At 56.3% G+C, this 19720-nt stretch overlaps 1 protein-coding gene across 3 annotated transcripts in view; it reads left to right on the top strand.

Moving 5' to 3' along the window:
- GRB10 (growth factor receptor bound protein 10) overlaps positions 1-19720 on the top strand; it is a 157787-nt gene that overhangs the window by 43037 nt on the left and 95030 nt on the right. For all 3 annotated transcript variants that reach the window (XM_077864166.1, XM_077864167.1, XM_077864168.1), the window contains one exon: positions 10069-10158. In XM_077864166.1, the coding sequence (XP_077720292.1) occupies positions 10108-10158 (51 nt within the window). In that variant the 5' untranslated portion in view covers positions 10069-10107. Of the gene's footprint in view, positions 1-10068; positions 10159-19720 lie in introns of those variants that run through there.

The raw sequence follows: 19720 nt of genomic DNA on the forward strand, positions 1-19720 counted from the left end.
ATGTCAACAGCAGGAATGATACTAGTGTGAGGAGGGTGCATGTGTGCATTTGCACACACACATCCCTACCTAGCCTGCTGCCCGGTCTACGTGAGCACTTGGGAATCATCTTCTTTATTTTCTTGTCTTGACAAGTTGAAATAATCAGATGCAAGAACATCCAGGTTCATGGCTTGCTTTCTGTAGGGGTGAAGGTGGAAGGAGTGTGGGTTGCAGTCTGTTTTCTCCCCAGTATTTTCTATCGTAACGATTTTTTATTTTATTATTTTTTTAAGATTTTATGTATTTATTCATGAGAGACAGAGAGAGAGAGAGGCAGAGACACAGGCAGAGACTCCATGCAGGGAGCCCGACGTGGGGCTCGATCCCTGGGTCTCCAGGATCACGCCCTCGGCTGAAGGCTGCACTAAACCGCTGAGCCACCTGGGCTGCCCAAGGATTTTTTTTTTAAGATTATTTTGATTTTGGCATATATTTGTGATAAAAGTTCTGATTCCATTGAAGTCTCCAAATTCATTTCTTTTTTTTTACCATCTATACAAAATTACCTTATGATTAATAAACACTGTATTCCTTTGCTTTTGTTTTGTATATGGAGTTATTATTTTTTGTTTTATTTTTTATTTTATTTTATTTTATTTTATTTTATTTTATTTTATTTTATTTTATTTTATTTATTTAGAGTTCTTGTTTTTAATGTAAGTCTCTTCTCAAAGCATAACGTCCGTTCATTTAGCGTGAGATCCCTGCCTGCAGATGTTTTGTTGTGCAGAGGGTAAAGGCCGGACCCTGGGCGTTAACCACACGTGGTCCATGTGCTCTGCTTTTGGCACGAGCATCTTGCCTGGGCCTTCGCTTCACAGCCCTGTCCCCGTGCTTGTCACCGCGCTTGACTTTTGTCCTATTCTTGTGTCTGTGCCCGCTCTGTCTCTGTCCCTCCCTTCTTGGCTCTCTTTCTAAAGCATTTCTATTCTGGTGTGCTTTGAGTATTTTTTTTTAATATTAAAATGTTTTGAATATTAGTTTGGAAAGAAGGGAATCAGATAGTTGACATTTATCGCTACACGTCCTCCATCTTCAGAATAAATTGCCTCTGTCTTGAATGCTGTCTTCATCGCCCAGTTTCTCTTTTCCCATTGACGTTTGAAGTAGTATTCATTTCTTTTTAGGCTTTTCGTATGATTTAGAATGTGAATAGTCTGTTTTCAGCTCCGCGAGTGATTGTCTTAATATGTCCACAAACGTCGGTCAGATGCATCATTCCTGGTAAAACAGTGGGTCCCTGGCTTTTATGGAAGGTATAGCTTCCTTTTTAAAAAATCCCTCGGTGATTGATTTTTAAAACTTGCAGCTTTTGCTTGATTTTATTTTTAAATTCAGTGTTACTATGTAGCCTTTCCACCGGGCAGTTATGCTAGTTCGCCCCGCAAGCGTGCAGAGCCTTCTGGAGTCCCCACTGTGTGCTGTCCTGGCCAGACAACAAGGCATTTGCTAACAAGTGCAATAGGATTGATGTCAGGTGCTGGCTGTGAGCTAGCGCACTTCCTCCGCCGGGTGTCAGAAGCTGGCCGTCATCCGAGTGTCCTGAGAGGGGGGCAGTGAGGAGGGAGCAGAAAGCAGACGTGCTGGACAGTACGTGGCTCCCTGAGGAGACGTACTGGGTTTTCCCGCAGTATTAAATGCACATGTTAGATCTGTGGCCGAGTAAGAAGGGACAGAGTCCACCTTGCGTGGTGGGTGACCTCAGGGGTCCTGGAGATGGGTGGTCGCGTTAAGCGGAGGAGTTGTGTTTTTCTAAGAGTAGAGGTCAGAGGAGGTGACGCGCATGGGAGCTCAGGTGTTTGCCAGGGAATGTCTAAGCGGGCTGCTGCCCTAAGCCAGGAGAGGGGTGCGGGTGGGGAGAGGCAGGGGCAGAGGGGGCAGGGCCGTGGGCGCAGTCTCCATCCTGGCGGGCGGGCGTGCGGAGGAAGCCAGTGCACTTAGGGGCTGTAAGTCCGAACCTGAGCCCGGCCCTGTTTTCAGAGGGTGGGTGGCCTCCCATCGTCGTCGTGCCGGGCATCAAGTTAGCAGGTCACGCGTGTTTAGTAAGGAAAACGGCACAGAAGAGGAAGCATCGGAGCGGATCGCGTGAACGCTGGCCACACGGCCAGGCGTGAGGTGCCGGCTGTGTCCTGAGATGCAAGGGTCCTTCAGCGCGCCTGTCGGCGTCGTGGTCGAGGTTTCCAGTGTGCAGAGGCATCCCGATGGGAGGGCAGCTGAAGCCTGCCACAGACGTGCTTTGCAGTTGGTTGTGACGTGAAGAGAGGCCTGTGTGTGCCGGTCTTTGGAGTCTCAGGAAAAGCATTATTTGCTGCAGTGTTTTAAAATTTTAAGAGTCGTATCGTTTTAATTGGGTAGAAGTTGCCCTTAAAATGGAAAAACAAACATGCAACAAAAAAGAACACAACGTTGTTGAAGTTCAGCTGCTGGACCAGAAGTGTAAATATTGACGTTGTTGAGAAATACATTGGCTCTTGAATCATCAGCAAACTTTTGGCTTTGATCGGACTGGTTTTCTGAACTATAGTCTAATAAGGAAGGTGGTTCGCACTTCATGGTGAAGATTATTTAAATTCTTATTACAAGTTCAGAATTTATTAGAAGGAACAGACTCAGGGGTCCCTGGGTGGCTCAGCCCATTGAGCGACAGACTCTTAGTTTCAGCTCAGGTCACGATCTCGGGGTCATGGGATCCAGCCCTGCACTGGGCTCCGCGCTCACTGGGCATTCTGCTTCACTCTCTCTCTCCACCTCTATCCTTACTTACTCCCGTCCCTCACTTTCTAAAAATAAATAAAAGCTTTTTTTTTTTTTTTTTTTTAGCACCCCCAGGGCGTGATTCTGGGGACCCGGGATCGAGTCCCACGTCGGGCTCCCTGCATGGAGCCTGCTTTTCTCCCTCTGCCTGTGTCTGTGCCCCTCTCTCTGCATCTCTCATGAATAAATAAATAAAATCTTTAAAAAAAATTAAAAAAATAAAAAAGGAGGACAAACTCCAATATATTCCTTATAATGTCATCTGGCAATGGAGAAAATTTGTAATCAAAAAGACACCTGAATGCAGCACAGGGAGATGGCCCTGTCAGGAACCCTTTTAATTGAAGGAAGGAAAAGGACAGTGGTTATTGGTACAGTTTCTTAGTCATTTTGCAGCTGTTAATGAGAACACCCTTTTATTGTGGTAGGTATAAACATCTCGCTGCCTGTGGGCTTGTCTTCAGTGTATGGAGCACATCATTTCGATGTGATTTCATCCGCTGATGATTTAAATACGGAACTCTTTGGAAAGTGGCACGGGATGTCCTCAAACCTGTCCTCTTGTAGGACACTTAGAAGTGAGGTTCGTTTTTGCTCAGGATCAGGTTGAGTTTCCACGAGAGCAGATAATGACAAGGGCTCTTACTCTGTCAGATATGGACAGGAAGGTGGGTTTTACGGGGGGCTTGTGGCGGGGGCTCCATTCCATCAGCCGGACGTTTGGGTTCTGCAGAGGCACATAACTGAGAGAGAGCATTGCTGATCAAGAGAAACCAAAATGGACAAGCCATCAGCAGGTTCCAAGGGGCAGAGTAAGTGATCGGGAAACATGGTGGTGGTTAAAATTTTTTTTTTTTTTTTTTTGTACAAAAGTGAATTTGCGATCATTGCTTTACCCATCTTCAAGTTTGAGCATCCTAAGAAATTCTGCTGGATCTCATGGTTGTATTAAAAAACAATTTGGTAGGGGTGGGGTGGTGGTGCCTGGGTGGCCCTGTCAAGTTGAGCATCTGACTGTTGATTTGGGCCCAGGTCATGATCAGGGTCGTGGGATCAAGCCCTGCGTTGGGTTCCATGCTCAGTGCAGAGTCTGCATGGGATCCTCTCTCTCCCTTTGCCCCTCTTCCTGCACTCTCTCTCTCTCTCTCTCTCTAAGTGAATAAATAAAATCTTTAAAAATATTTAGCGAAAGTTGTTGAGTCTGTTAAAGGAAGCTCATTGAATAGCCATCCTTCTGATATTTAAGAAATGGGGAAAAATACATGAAACCTAAAATTTACTGTTTTAGCCTTTTGTAAGTGTGCAATTCTGTGGACGTCAGTACATTCACAAGATTGTGTGACCGTCAAGGCTGTCTTATTTCCAGAACTTTTTCCTCATCCCAAGCAGAAACTCTGTACCCACGTAGCCCCTGCTATCTTCTGCCTTTTGTTTCTATACTGGGCACCTCGTGTAAGTGAGATCCTACAGTATTTGTGCCTTGACGACTGACTGGCTTCGCTTGGCATAAAGTCCCCTGTGTTGCAGCATGGATCAAAACGATGTTCCTTTTTAAGGCTGCATAATAGTCCATGGCATGGAGGTCTGTACTCTGCTTACCTGTTCATTTGTTGATGGACACTTGGGTTATTTACAGTCTGGTTATCGTACGCATGCCACTGCGCATGGGTGTATGTGAGTCCTTGCTTTCACCTCTTTTAGGGTATATGCCTAGAAATACCATTTCTGGAACTTATGTTAATTCTCTATTTGATTTTTTGAAGAGTTATTACCATTTGCCACAGACACTGCACCATTTTACATTCTCACCAGCCATATAGAAGGGTTTCAGTTTCTCCCCATCTGCACCAACACTTGATTTTGTGTGGCATCCTATGGTGGTTCGGTGTGCGTGTAATGACTAGCGATGTGGGGCATCTTTTCTTGTGTTTATTGGTCATTTTCATGTCTTCCTTGGAGAAGTGTCTAGTCAAGTCCTTTGGCCATTTTTGAAGTTGGTGGTCTGTTTTCTTATTGTTGAGTTGCAGGTGTTCTTTATGTATTCTGGATATTAATCCCTTATCAAATAAATGATTCATAACTCTTTTGTCCTCCTCTGTGGGTTTTTTTCACTCCCTCGATTGTATCCTTTGCACAAATGTTTTTAATTTTGATGAAGTCCAGTTTGTCTTTCGTCGTTGCCCGTGCCTTTGGTATCCTATCGTGGAAGTCATTTTCAGGTCCAGCATCATGAAAACTTTCCCCTGGGTTTTCTTCTAAGAGTTTTATACTTTTAGTTCTTATATTTAGGTCTTTGATTCATTTGAATTCGTGTTTATTGATAGTATGAGTCAAAAGTTCAACCTCATTGTTTTGCATGTGGCTGTCCAATTTTCCCAAAACCATGTATTGAAAAGACTGCCCTTTCCCCCATTGAATGGTCCTGGCACCTTTGTTGAAAATCAGCCCATCATTATATATGAGGTCTATGTATGTGCTCTGTGTTCTAGTCCACTAGTCTGTATGGCTGTCCTTAAGTTTTATAGTAAGTTTTATAGTTGGGCAATGTGAGTCCTCCAATTTTGTTCTTTTTCAAGACTTTTTTTTTTAAAGTTATTTGGAGTCCTGTGAGAGTCTATGTAAATTTTAGAAAGCTTTTATTGACCAATGGGAGTTTATGAGGGATTGCATTGAATCTGTAGGTTGCTTTGGGTATTATCATCATCTGAACAGTATTAAATATGCCAAGCCCTGAACACAGGGTGCTTTTCTTCCTTATATCTTCTTTATATTCTTACAGCACCATCTGTATTAGCGCACAAGTCTTTTGTCTCCAATTTATTCCTAATTGTGATTCTTGAACAGTCTTCTTAATCTCCTTTTCAGATTTTTTTTTCGTTTTCAGATTTTTTGTTGTTAGAGTGTAGAAGCACAACTGATTTTAGGTTACCGATCTTACATCCCGCAACTTTAATGCATTTATTTGTTAGCTTTAGACTGTGTGCGTGTCTTTGGAGTCTCTAGGATCTTCCGTGGGTAAGATCATGTCATCTGTGGACAGAGATCGTATTAGTTGCTTTCCGATTTGGGTGCCTTTTAATTTCGTTTTCTTGTTCTATTGCTCTAGCTAGAACTTCCAATGCACTGTGGAGTAGAAGAGACAAAAGCTGGCATCCAGTGCCTTGTTTCTGGTCTTTGTATCTTTCACCATTAAATACAATGTTAGCTTTGGGTTTGATACTTTATTTTTTTAATTTATTTTTTAAGATATTATTTATTTATTCATGAGAGGCACAGAGGGAGAGGCAGAGACACAGGCAGAGGGAGAAGCAGGCTCCATGCAGGAAGCCTGACTCAGGACTCGATCCCAGGACCCCAGGATCACGCCCTGGGCCGAAGTCAGGCGCTCAACCACTGAGCTACCCAGGCATCCCATGGGTTTGATACATTCCACTGGAGGCCAGAGTTACTCTGATTTTTTTTTTTTTTTTTTTTACCGTATCTAACTATAGTTTTCTTGTCCCAGCGGGACCTACTCAACAGGGCTTATGGGATGTGTATTTTCCTGGCTGAGAAGCAATCTCACTTGGAAAATACTTTCAAAGGTCATATTTAGGTAATAAAGTTGGCATGTTTATGTGATACTTTTGGCACTCCAGCACCCATTAAATGTGAAGCTTTGGGGGAAAGTAACATGTTTCCACATGTTGAACACATCCAAGGGTTCCGGAGACATGCAAGGCAGGGCAAGCAGCGCACACAGAGTGAGCCGGGAGGAGTGTGGGAGATAGTAGCAGGAGGCACGGGCAGCAGGGCAGCCTTTAGTATGGGTGCGAAGAGGGTCCTTACGTGGCCAGGAGGGCCCGTTCTCTGCAGCAGGAAGGGGGAGCCAGCAGGATGTTAACACAAGCCTACGGGGATGTGGGTGACGGGGAGAAAACCAGCATCCCTGGAAAGTGAGGCTGCAGTCTGACGAGTGGAAGCTGTGTTTGGAGAAAGGCTGGGGGCTGGCAGGTTGTCCACGCAGCGTCCTCATACCCATGCGGGCACAGAGGGTCCTACAGCAGGCATCACGGTGGGGTCCTGGGAGCTGGTCACGGCTGATTGGGGTCCTTCAGAGAAACCCAACACATATTGTATGTATAGAGATTTATTTTAAGGAATTAGCTCATGCGATTGTAGGGGCTGACAAGTCTGAAGTCCGTGGTGCAGGCGGGCAATCCACAGACTCAGGCTGGAGCCTGCTACAGCCTTGAGGCCTGGTCCCTTCTCTGGGAAACCTCAGTCTTTGCTCTTAGGCCTTCAACAGATTGTACGAGGCCCATGCCTGTTACAGAGGGTGATCACCTCTACTCAAGTCCCGTGACTGCAGATCGCTTCTTAATCACTTACCTACTTCTACAGAGTACTTTTATTTATTTATCTATTCGCGATTTATTTATTTATGTTAGGGAGAGAGAGTGAGTACGGGAGTGGGTGCATAGTGGGGGTGGGGAGAGGGAGAGGGAGAGGGAGAGGCTCTTAAGCAGACTCCATGCTCAACACAGAGCGGGACCCGGGGCTCGATCCCACCACCCTGGGATCAGGACCTGAGCCGAAACCAAGAGTCTGGTGCTTAACCGACCTTGGTGCCCCACAGAGCACTGCTAGGACCACCTCTAGGTGGGCTGGTAGTAAGTGTTACAGAATGAGGCCGCGTCTGTCCCTTTTAGCTGAAATGACAGGTTAGTAGTGTTTCAGTACCTTGGGTTGGAATTAGTTTTCTAGCGCCACCATAACAAAATAGTACCGACTGCTTGGCGTAGATACATTGATTTTCTCATGGCTCCGGAGGCCAAAGTCCGCGCTCGAGGTGTGGGCAGGGCTGGCTCCTCCCGAGGCCTCTCTCCTCCCCGTGTCTCCCCATGGCCGTCTGTCTGCGTGTCTGTGTCCGGATCTCTCCTTACACCAGATCAGGGCCCACGCTAACGTCTCATTTGAATCTAATCCCCTCTTTAAAGACCCCCCACCTCCAAATTCAGCCACAGTGAGCATTCTGAGTATTAGGGCTTCAACCTCGGAATTTGGGGGAACCCATTTCACCCCATAAACGGGCCTTACATTGATTGCTTTGCTGTTTTGATCGATGCAATGAATATCCTCACTCTGTCTCCCGTCGGATTATAAGTCTCCCCTGGGAAGCTCCTGTGAGTCGTGGTTTTGGGATTCTAGAAACAGACTGTCGGGGTGGAGAGCCTCTGCCGCAGGAGAGAGGGAGCGAGGCGTCGGGCTCAGGTAGGGCAGGTGGGGTTCCCCCCGCGGCTGGGTGCCCTCCGCAGCCCGAGTTCTGTGCCGACCTGGAGGCTGCCGTTCTGCTGCCGTGTTGGCCCGGTCTCTCTGGGGGCTGTTGTCGGGATTTCTGGGATTGGGCTCCCAGGGATTGAGTTTTTGCCGACTTCATTCCGGCCTCACTGCTCCCAGCCTCTGGTGTATCGTGTCCTGTAGTGTTTCTTCCGTTCTCCTTCTTAATTTCATTAAGAGAAGCGAGCCCCTTGCTGAATTCTAGTTTTTCCCATAGTAAAGGGCCGTTGGGGAGCTGAGCCCTTCTCGGCCCCAAGCGGGGGAGCAGGACGTCCTTGCTCCCTCGTTGTAGGGGTTCCAGGTATCGATCGCTGCGTCGATCCTCTGGAAGGCGGCCTCGGAGGAGAGCCTGTGTCCTGGAGCACCGGGGTACCCGCCTGTACCCGGGCCTCCGCCGGGCCGGGGTTTTGGGGGGGGGTGGTCCTGCTGGCAGCGGCCCCGGACATGGTGGGGTGGCCGTCCTGGACTTGTGTCGTTTTCTTCCCACTCTAATGGGGCAACACTGGTGACCACCAGGGCCCCCTGTTGTGAAACCTGCGTTGCTTGGATTCAGATGCCGAGAGCGAAGCGGGGGCCCGGCCACACTTGGTGTGGGCGCTGGGGCACAGTGGACGCACAGCTCACATGGGGGGAGCGAGACCAGGAAGGGGCATTTATGGTTCTGGGTAGCAGGTGGAGAGATGGCTGTAAGTCCAGCGTGGGGCCCGGGAGCCCAGAGGGGCCACTGACTGGGCCATCTTGGAGCGGTGGTGATGGGCGAGAGGCAGCCTGAGGGGGCTTCCTGGAGGAGGTGATCCCTGAGCTCAGTCCTACAGGGTGTAGTAAGTCGGCTGGTGGTGGAGCTGGAAAGACAGCAGCAAGTACAGAAGCTCGGGAAGGCCTCTCGTGGCCAGAAATGATGACTCATTCAGGGGGGCTGGGCCAGAGAGGAGCCGAGGGTCCAGGGCCTGCGCCTCTGGGATTGATGACGCTGGGGAGTGTTAGTTGCTGCCGTTCCTGAGATGTTTGCACGTCTGACGGTTTGCAGAGAAGACGCGGCCGCTGTCCCTGGGTCCACACTGCTCTCTGCTTGCTCGCAGAGTAGAGGAAGCATGTGTCTCGGAGGAGCTCCCTTCATGGAAGTTGGGCAGAGCTCTTTATGTGTGTTCAGAGGCAGCGGGGACCCAGCCCGGGTCCAGGCCGACCTGCTGGTCGCCCGTCGCCCCAGCCCCTGTCCTCTGCAGCAGAAGGGAGGGGGCCTTTGTCACACCCCGCCGGGACGCTCATTGCCTGCTCTGGGTGCGTCGGGCGTGCGGGTGGCCCCCCAGTAGATCGCAGGAGGGAAGACGGGGCCTCGCTCCTGCCTGCTAGGAGCTCGCTGCAGGAACTGCTGGGCTTTCTGATGAAGCCGCTGTTATCGGCGGCTCCCGTGCACGTCAGGAGAGCCTTCACGGGTTCAGAAGTCGGTTTCTGGGGCTGTTGCTCTCAGAGGTGGTCGCCACGGGGCCTTCGGGGAGCAGCTGATGGGGGCGGTTGGATGCCCGTGACGGCGCTGGATCTTGACTGTGGCCCAGGGACCCAGCGCCTCCTCGGGGCCTAGTTGCAATAGGGCTGAAACCATGTTCGCCCAAGGAAGGTAAAGTCTTCGGGGGTGTTAACGTTGTAACGAGAGCAGGAGCCCAGGTCCCTGGGAGCCCCTGAGGGGACGAGCGAGTGGTCAGAGCCGTGGCCAGCGTCCCCATGGCGTCTGTGACAGCCCCACAGGCCCGGGACCACACGGACACCCCCCCGGGGCTCTGGAGCCTGTGCTTGTGTCAGAGGGAAGGCTGGGCCCCGTGAGCAGACGTCCTGACCGGGTGCCCCACGGCCTGAGCCCTGTCCAGGGGCTGCCCGCTGGGACGGGTCGCTTGCAGTCAAGTGGTGAGCAGCGAACTCGTCCTCTGGTCTGGCTCTGACGGTCTGTCTTTGTTGCAGGTGCTGAGGAGCGGTAAATGTAGCTCGAAGAAGGAACCCATGGCTTTGGCTGGCTGCCCAGATTCCTTCTTGCACCACCCATACTACCAGGTAGGCGTGAGCGTGGACGGCTGCCGCCAGCACGTGGTGGTGGCCGAGGGCCCGCGTGCAGGCGTAGCTCGTGACCAGCGGGTCCCCATGGGAGGGTGTGCGCCGGGGCTGTTGGCACGGCCCGCAGGGTCCCTGCGTGTCTCCCACGGTTTGCTTTGCTTGGGAGGCCTCATCGCATGTCCTCTCTTTGTCTGTGGCATCTTTGAGACGGTTGTTGTCATCGTCGCTGTGCGGTGTTGCCTCGGAGGCACGGGAGGCGGCGTCGGGAAGGAGCAGGCTCTGGGGCTGTCGCCTGCTGGGCCCCAAAGCTGCGGGTGGCACGTTGCAGCGGTAGCTTGGAGAGTGTCCGTGCAGACACAGCACCCGGGGAGAGGAGTGGGGACAGGGAGGTCTCTTGGCTTAGGCGTGGCTTGCCTTTCAGACACGCAGTCCTCCCTCAGATAATGGGGGGGGGGGGTGTTTGTGCAGGACGAGCTCAGACCCGCTCCTCCGGGGTCTCGAGCTCCTCTCCGTGGGCTGCTGGGTGGGTTTCCCTGGGACGCTTCTCATCTTCTCAACCACGTTTGTGTTTGAACTTTTACTTTTCAATCTGGAGGGGTGTCCCTGAAGGAATGCACAGCCAGGCCTGGTCCGTCTTTTTTTTTTTTTTTTTAAGATTTTATTTCTTAGAGGGAGAGAATGAGAGAGAGAGAGAAAGCAGGCGCGTGAACAGAGGGCAGAGGGAGAAGCAGACGTCCCCCTGAGCAGGGACGCACACACCCCGTCCCTGGGACTCGATCCCAGGACCCGAGCGGAAGGCAGACGCTTCACCGACCGAGCCCCCCGGGGGCCCCAGGCTTGTCCATCTTTATCAACCCCTCCAGGTCTCCCAGTACTCACGGTCGCTCTCTCGGCCTCTCTCTCCAGCAGAGCTCCCAGGTTTGAGGTCCTTCCGCGTGCCCTCCCCTCGCTCTGACGTTTGCCGATGTCTGCACTTGTTTTCCCCGCCCTGAACCTGTCAAGTCCGCCCTCGGCGATAGCGATGAGCGTTTGCTTGCGCATCACGGTGCTGAGATTCCTTTTTAGTGGTTTTGGGCACGGAGGGAACGTGAGCCTTTAGAGAGGCTGAAAGCTAGGGATGCCATTCGGTGCCACCACTGAGTTGGAGAGAAGGCCGCCGTCGGTCACAAGCCCGAGAAGAGTGCCGCTGCCCTCGCAGAGCTGCCACGGGTGCTGGCGGCAGCGTCGTTCAGCGGGCGAGCTCCGCGTCAGGCCCCCTGCCTTCCGGTGCTCGCGTCCCGGTTCGGAAAGGGGCCTCACCCTGTTGAGCCAAGCTCTGGGCTGCATCCACGGGGCGTGGGTCCCGCTCCCCGGTGGCCACTTAGCTGCGGCCCGTTGTCTGGGTCCAGCCTGTGCGCAGCTCCTGACCTGCTGCCTTGCACTTCACACTGTCACTCCCAGAGGGAGGGGACCAGGGCGCGACGAGGGAAACCACAGCTGGGGGGGAAGGGTGGTCAGCCTGGAAGTCAGTGAGCACCGTCCTGTCCCGCGGGCTGCAGAGTGGAGAGGCCTGATGGAGGGCAGGCTTGATGGCACACGCGCAGGCCCTTTTGCCACCGCCCGCTCCTCGCCACCCCCCCGCCCCGTCTTCAGTTTCCTGCCGGGCAGACGGACAGGGAACAGACACGGAGGGACGATCGCCTCCCCGCACAGACGGGCTGGCCGTGTGTCTTTGCTGACTCAGTGGCCCGAGGCCGCGCTGCAGGAGCCAGGGAGCGGTGGGCGAGTGCGGGGTGGGCAGCCCAGCCCCACGCCGTCCCCCCCGGAGGAAATGCTCGGTCACGCCATTTGGTGGCCTTTGATGGCACAGTCTTCCTCCTGTAAAAACCCAGCAGCCAGACTTGGCAGCTCGCATCCGCCGTTCCTGGAAAATCAGATGACAGTTCCAGAATTTCTCAGAAAATGGGATGATTTACAGTGAGTCCCAGTCTTGAGCAATCTGCAATTACAGCAATTAGAGAAATCTCCCAAGTCTTTACAGAGAAGAGTTTCTTCTGATCTTCAGCGTACGAATGGTTTTCTGATCCTAGCCGCTCCCCCCCCGGAGCTGGGGCTTGGGTGCCTTACAGGGCTCGGTCACCGAGTTGCTGAGATGTAGAGTTTTTTTATGGACACAGAAGCACCCAAATTAGCATGTGCATTAAATTACTGTGCTTTCCGCTGTAGGGACAGAGCCAGCACGTGGGCGGGACGGGCCCCGGGGCTGGTGGAACAGGGGACAGACAGCCACACTTCTAAGACGCAGTTTTTTCCTTTCAAATATGATGCCCTAGTTCTGCGGCCTTGATGGGGACGGGGGGCAGTCACGTAACACCCCCAAAGCTCAGTTTCCCTGCTGGTAAAAAAGGGTGAATGGTGTCCAGGTTACGGGGGGATTGGAGCACCCGCACGGAAGTCACCCGGCCCGGGCCTGGCCGTGTCTCGGATAGTTCCCTCTCATCCTTCGGTGCTCGACTGTGCCGGACGAGGCATCGGGGCCGGGGGGACAGCCTTGCACAAGGCAACCTGATTCCTGGGGCTCGTGAGTCCCGGTGGGGGGAGGCAGACGTGGGACAGCTGGCAAATAAGATGATGAGGCAGGAGGGAGGGAGAGGAGGTCAGGGTGGCCTCCCTGGAGGAAGTGCCCGGGGCAGGACTGGGCAGGACACTCTCCATGGAGGACGGAGGAGGAGGAGAAGCCTGGTCTGGGGGGGCGGGGCCGGAGGTGAGACTTTGCTCAATGAGGAAATGGGGGCGGTTAGAAATAGAGACCACCGTCTGCCCATCGTCTGCAATTTTATTTTTGTTTATTTATTTTTTAAAGATTTTATTTATTTATTCATGAGAGACACACAGAGAGAGACGCAGAGAGACAGGCAGAGGGAGAAGCAGGCTCCATGTAAGGAGCCCAACGCAGGACTCAATCCTGGGACCCTGAGGTCACGCCCTGGGCTGAATGCGGCGCTAACCGCTGGGCCACCCGGGCATCCCTCGGCTGCAATTATAAAACCTCAAAAGCTCAAGACTTGAGAAGTATTCGCATTTCTCACGTCACAGCAGACCCCGCCTCCACGTGTTCAGGGCACAGTCGCTCCGTTACCAGGGCACCCTGCATCCTGCATGTGCTCGCTCAAACCCAAAGAGTCCTTCATTCCCACTGCACGCAGCCTCCAGGGCTCCGAGGAAGGGACTACGCCCCTGTTACGAGGCCCATTTTATTTACTTACTATAAACAAAAGCCGCGTTTGTTACCCTTAAGAAAAATACACAAAGCAGGAGGCGTGATGGCTTCAGGTTAAAACGTGGGAGTGGAGCGTGGACTGATGCGTCGGCGGCCGGACGCTCGGATGTGAACGTGCCGCAGCTTGTCAGGCCTACTGTCGAATTTCCAAGTATTCACGCGAGAATCAAACTTTACCTTTATAGTTTTGGTTCTTGAGTTCTGAGTCCAAAGCACGGATGCTCGTGCTGGACATCAGACGTCTGAGGAGCGGTCCGTGTGATCCCAGCCGCCCGACGCCTGCTTACCTGCCGCCAGGCGGCCTTCTGAGAGCGGTTTCTGCCTTCTGTCCAGCGCCCCTGCTGTCGCTCCGCTGCATTTCAGCCCCGATTTCCCCGGGCCTGGAACCTTCCCTCCCAGCTCCGGTGCTGGCTGGCCCCCTGCCTGCTTTTGTAAATGAAGTTTTCTGGGAGCACGGCCGGGAGCACAGCCGGGATCATAGCCGGGAGCACGACCGGGAGCACAGCTGGGAGCATAGTTGGGAGCACTGCCGGTATCACAGCCAGGAGCACTGCCGGGAGCACTGCCGGTATCACAGCCCATATCACAGCCCGTATCACGGCCAGGAGCACGGTCCAGAGCACAGCCGGGAGCACCACCTGGAACACTGCCGGGAGCACAGCCCGGAGCATCGCTGGGAACATAGCCGCCGCTCTGCTCACACCTGCGCTGGCTGCTTTGGACTCCGCGGCTGCCCTCCGCCCTTCGCAGTTGGACGCGCTGCTCCAGCGAGCGCTGGGGGCGGCGGGGCGAGGCCAGAGCGGGCCTCCTTGCGTCCCCGACTCGTCCGACCCGTGGCTCAGGGCAGCGGGGTCGTGGCCCAGAGCCCGAGGTTGGGCCTTCGCTGGCCGAGGGAGGTGTTCGCGGCGTCTGCAGATGTGTGGGCGCAGCCGGATTCCTGCATCTTCTGGCAGCGTCTGCAGGACCTGGGTGAGGACAATACCCCCCCCCCCCGAGTCTTCATGTGGGATCGGTCCCTAGAAATGACTTCCGTTCCCAGAGCCCATCACCGCCGTCTGTGTTTTTAGCCAGAGAGGGATCCTGTAGCTTCTTCGCTTTTAGCCTTGCGCAGCCGTGTCTTGGCAGCAGGACGTGTCCACCGGGCTCCCTTTCCCTCCAGAGGTTTGTGGCTGGAGACTCCTGCTCCCCGTGACTCTGCCCCTCGAGGGGAAGGACACACAGGTCCTCCGTCCCGGCCCTCGCATGCCGAGAGCACCCGGGCCGCTAGGACGTCTACCTGGAAGCGCCTTTGCAGAGCGCGCCCAGGGTGCATTCTGAGTCTCCTAACAATGGGGAGACCTTGACAGGGGCTTCGTGAGGCAGAGGAGCCGATTTGGACTCGCTGCAGCGTACCGTGAGCTCGCGTCCGTGTCCGCCTGGCGGGTGTACAACGTCGCCTTGGGGCGGCGGCGCCGTAGGGCACGCAGCTCTAGAAGAGCCTCATGATGGGACCCGTCACTGTTGTGGGCCGATGGGTGCTGCTCCCCGATGTCCTGGAGCGAGGACGTCGCCTCTGGAAGCAGAGTTAGGGGACCATGCGCATGTGAGGTCCCAGCCTTCTCGACTGTTTGAAATCACTGCAGCGTGTTCACGTAAAAACAGATGGCGTTTGGTTTGCGAAGCCCGTCCGCGTCCTGCCCTGGTGAGCCGCCCCTGCCCGGTCCGGTGGGCCGGCGCCCGCGCAGTGGCTGGTGCTGGTAGGCGGCGCGGCCGCACCGTCAGTGTAGGCGGAATCCGCTGCAGACGCTCTTCCTTGCGCGCAGGGAGTCGCGTGGCTGCCTCACGAGTGACAGGTGGACCGTGGCGGGATGTGGGGACCCCAGAGACCCACCTGCTTTGCCTCCCAGCTGCGGCGGGACAGACAGGTGCCATGGCAGCTGGGGGCCCGCGGACCCTGCACCCTCCCTGGCACACCATGTGGGCTCCTGCAGCCCCAAGCTCACGACTCCGGGCGGTGGTGGGTGGCGGGTCATGGGGAAACCCCCTACGCAGTGCGCTGCCGTCTTGGGGTCAGTCAGGCGGTGCGGCCGCCAGGCTCTCGTCCCCTTTGCAGGCTCCCCGGCCCCCAGGAGGAAGCCCCGCCTCGTTCCGTCCCTGGCGTTTGTCGCTGCGCATGGGCCCTGAGACGGAGGCGGGAGGGGACTGCGGGGTGACCTCGCTTCAGTTCTCTGGCGCCTGCGATGCAACGTTTCCTTGGCGTCCTCCAATTCTGCATTTATCATCATTTTTATTTTGATCCCGAAGCCCTGAGATGGAGGGCCAACGTGATGACAGGAGCCCGCCCGCCTTCCTGTGAGGCGTGGGCTGGTGGGAAGATGCTGGTGCGCGAGGACGTCCAACCAGGCGGGGTCTGAGCACGGAGATGCTCTAAGTCAGTAAATACACGCTAAAAAAACATTAAGCGTATATTTGACTTTTGATTAGAGAAAAGGGACGGGCTCCTTTTGGCCCGTGCGTCCTCTTCCCCGCCAGCGCGGCATCGGCTCGACGGCGTCCTTGCAGGCGTGGGCTTGACGTCTGCCGGAGAAAATAATTCTAGAATCACTCAGAGACCAAGTAGCCGCGTTTGTTGTGTCTTTCTGTCTTGGAGGAGTCGTCCACCCTTCAGGCGGGTCTGGTCGGGTGGGAGCTGGGGGTCCGGGGCCAGGGGGGCCGTCCTGCTCTTTCAGGACGTGAGGGTCCCTCCAGCCGTTGGAGCCCAAGGTGGGCTTCCCTGTGGGGAGCGGGTCCCGCAGACGGGCCTCCCCGAGGGGGCCGCGTCCTCGCCCGCCCACGGGCCGTGGAGAACTCGGGGCGACGCGTGTAGAGACCATACAGCCGCGTGAGTGTGGACTCAGTGCCGGACACGTGGCTGTGCATTTTCATTGTCGTACTGCTTCCCGCCTGCCGTGTCTTACGCACAGCGGCCATGCCGGGCGGGCTGGTCCCGTGGTGCCAGCGGACGCAGCCTCCCCCGGTTGGGTTGCGTGGTGCTGGCCCAGCCCACATGCCTGGTTTGCACAGGCTACCGTGTGGGTCTTGGACGCGGGACGCTTGCCCAGGGATGTCCAGCGGTGAACCTGCGGGGGCACCGAGCCCGCCCCGGGTCCTGCCTCCGCCATCGGGTGTCAGCGGCCCACTGTCTGCATCTCATGCCTGAGGCCTGAGGCTCGGGGCTCCACGTCGGGAGCTTCGCTCTGGACTCCCCAGCGGGACCCCCCTCCCGCCTCCAGAGGCTCGACCTTGAGCAGTGGTCGGTCCTGACTGCCCCACAGGCACCTGTCGCGGGGCCACACAGTGAGGGGACAGGCCGACCTGGTTCTCGTCTGATGCTTGAGCTTCACTTTAGTGAAATGGGAGCCACGGGGCCGGGGTAAGGGGACGCGGGGACCCCTGGGACCCCAGCCCACCTGCTGGCCCCTGATGCCCGAGTCTCTGGCAGAAGGAGGTGGCCGAGGAGGCTGTGGTGCATTTGTTTCTAAGATGCGAGCGGACCCTGTCGCAGCATCTCGTGTGGCTCCTGGGGCGGCGAGGCAGGGACTGGGGTCCTCCTGGCGGTGGCCGTCGTGGGGCGAGCGCGCAGCCACGGAGCAAGAAGGCACCTTCTGGGCGTCAGCCTTGTGGAGCGGCCACGCGTCCTCATGGGCCGGCCCCCCTCCCGCGGTCCGCAGATGACGCCTGAGGCCATTGCTCCTGAGGGGTCATCGCTTCCCTGTCACCTGGGTCCCTTTCCAAAGAGGACGCCGAAGCCATACACGTCCGTCCGACGGGCCTAGTGCAGGCTGCACGTGGTGCCGGCCTCCCCGGGGCTTCCCTGCCGCGCGCGGCTCCTGTTCACGCGAGCTTCCCCCAGGGTTGTGGGGGGGCTGCTGTGGTTTGAGCCGGTCTCCTGGGCCTGGTGCTTGGGGTGAGTGCATAGGATCCTCCCGGGGGCGGGCGGCCCGGCAGCTCCTGCACTGCGAGGGGCAAGGGGGATCTGGAGAAGGGGTCCCGACGGCTCGTTGCCCACGAGGTGCAGTCAGGGGTTGCGGACGAGCCCCCGGGGACACTGCGGGTTGGACAGGCGGGCGGAGGTGACCGTGGAAACAGAAGCCGCGGTGCGGGGGCCCGTCACCCCGGCTGACCCGGAGCCACCCGGCAGGGAGCCTGCAGCCCCTCTCGCCCCGCGCCCTCCTGCTCCGCGGGGACGCGCTGTCCGACGGCTCCGACGTCCGCGCCTTTGCTCCAGGCGGTTCCTCTGGTGTCGCCCCGACGCTGCCTCACCCCCTGGAACCGTGTGCGTCCCATCTCCACCAGCCACGGTCCGTCCCCATTGTTCCCCGTCCCCCCGTGTGGCCTTGAGGACACAGGGCAGGCGTGTTCGCTGTGTGCTGGACCCTCTGCGGGGTCGCGATGTCAGGCTGACCTGGCGCCTGTGACGGGAGACGCTGCCTGCCAGCCCGGGTCACAACCTCGGGGCCGCACCCTGCGCTGTTGCACCCGTCGGTGGCTGGAGAGCGGGCGTGTGGGGCTGGGGGGGGCAGCCTGGCAGGAAGGCAGTGGGCTGGGGCGCACGTGATGGTGACACCGGGCTTCGGGCCCTGGTCCTTGTGGGCTGCTCAGAGTGGGCAGCCCGGCCCTGGCCACCAGCCGCCACCAGGCTGCTCGCTGTCACCTGCCGCGGGGCCTGCCAGCGAGGCGTGGACGCTTCCCTTGCCTGCAGTTGCACGTCCGGGGTGCGTTCTGGGTGCCCGCCGGATGCTGACTGCCGTCCGAGTCGGCCCCGTGGCCTGGGAGGCCCTGCCTGGGGTGGCCACGGTGCACAGGTCACCCTGCCACTGAGGCCGTGGGGCCCTCTGGGTGCCTCACATGCACCTGTGCCCCCAGGTGCTGCCCGGCTCTCAGAGAGCGCTCTGTCTCTGCGGGGGTCGTGGCCAGGCCTCCCGGGTAGGTCACAGCCCGTCCCCTGCGCTCCGTGTGGCGCATGCATCCGGGGTCCCCCTGCCCCCGGCCCAGGGGAGGCTGTCACAGTGGTGGAGGCGGGGCTGTGGGGCTCTGTGGCGAGGTCGGTTTGGGCTTGGAAAGCAGGGAGCTGTGGGTGTCCTGGTTCCCAGGGTGTCCCTCTCAGGCTGTGTGGCCAGCGGCGGTGCCCCGCGGGGGCCACGGCTGCTGCGCCTCGAGGCCCAAGAGCGCCTGCCGCGTGCTGACAGTCCCAGGCGACGTCCCGGATGGGGACCTGTCACTCCCGTCTTCCAGGAGGGGGGCCGACCGCGCACAAGGCCCTCGGGTCTGGGTGTGTGAGACGTGGCGAGGGAGCGGCGGCCGTCCTACCCCCTGTCGCTAGAAGGACGGCGCACGGGGGGCTGCCCTGGTGGGTCCCGGCGCCCAGAACCTGTGTGTTCCCTCCGCACCCAGGGTGGGACCCACTGGGGACCCTGACAGGGCGCCCACCCGCCAGCCCTGCGGCGGAGTCCACGAGCACCAAATGCAGCAACAGGCCAACAGGTAGTCGCAACTGGGGGTTTGGTTTTTTTGGGCGTTTTGTTTGTTTTTAATGCTACATATTGACAGAAACAGGAACTTAAAAATCATCCGTTTCGGTAAAGCGCCTGCAGTAGTGGAGCCTTGAGCTTTTAAACTTTGTTGAATTTCCCGTGTAGGGGCCTGGGGGCTCGGTGGGTGATGCATCTGCCTCTCAGGGTCCTGAGATCGAGTCTCGCTCCGGGGGGGGGGGGTTGCGTCTCCCTCTTCCCCTCCCCAACTCATATGCGTGCTCTTTCTCGCTCTCGCTCTCTCTCTCTCTCTCAAATAAATAAAATATCCTTTTTGAAATAAATTTCCTATTTGAGTGTTGGGAGTGGGGTAGGTTCGGTTCTGTCCCTCGATTCCCGTGTGGCGGCCTGCGTGGGCCCCTTATTGTCACTTGTTCTCTTTTCCTCTGCGGGCTGTGCCTCACCTGGGGTGGGGGTGGGGGGCTGCTCCCCTGTGCTCGCCGCCCCGGCCCAGGGCCCCTGCCTCCCCGCCGCGCGTCATCGCTCGCTCGGGCTCAGCCTGGCGGTTCCCCAGCACAGGCTACATATTTAGGCGTGGGAGGGGGACCCCGACAAAACATACTACTTTTTTTTTCTTTTATACTAGGAAGACACCCAAAACCCCAGGAGGTGTCGGAAGCTCTATTAATTGGCAATGAGCAGCATTCTTGACCTCAGAGAGCTTTTCCCATAATTGATCTTTAAAGAATAAACACTTAGGTGATTCTGAGGTTTCCTCTTACTGAACTTTCTGGCGCCCTGCGTGCGGTGGGGG

Source organism: Canis aureus, chromosome 21 (genome assembly GCF_053574225.1).
Source record: "Canis aureus isolate CA01 chromosome 21, VMU_Caureus_v.1.0, whole genome shotgun sequence".
Taxonomy (NCBI): Eukaryota; Metazoa; Chordata; class Mammalia; order Carnivora; family Canidae; genus Canis; species Canis aureus.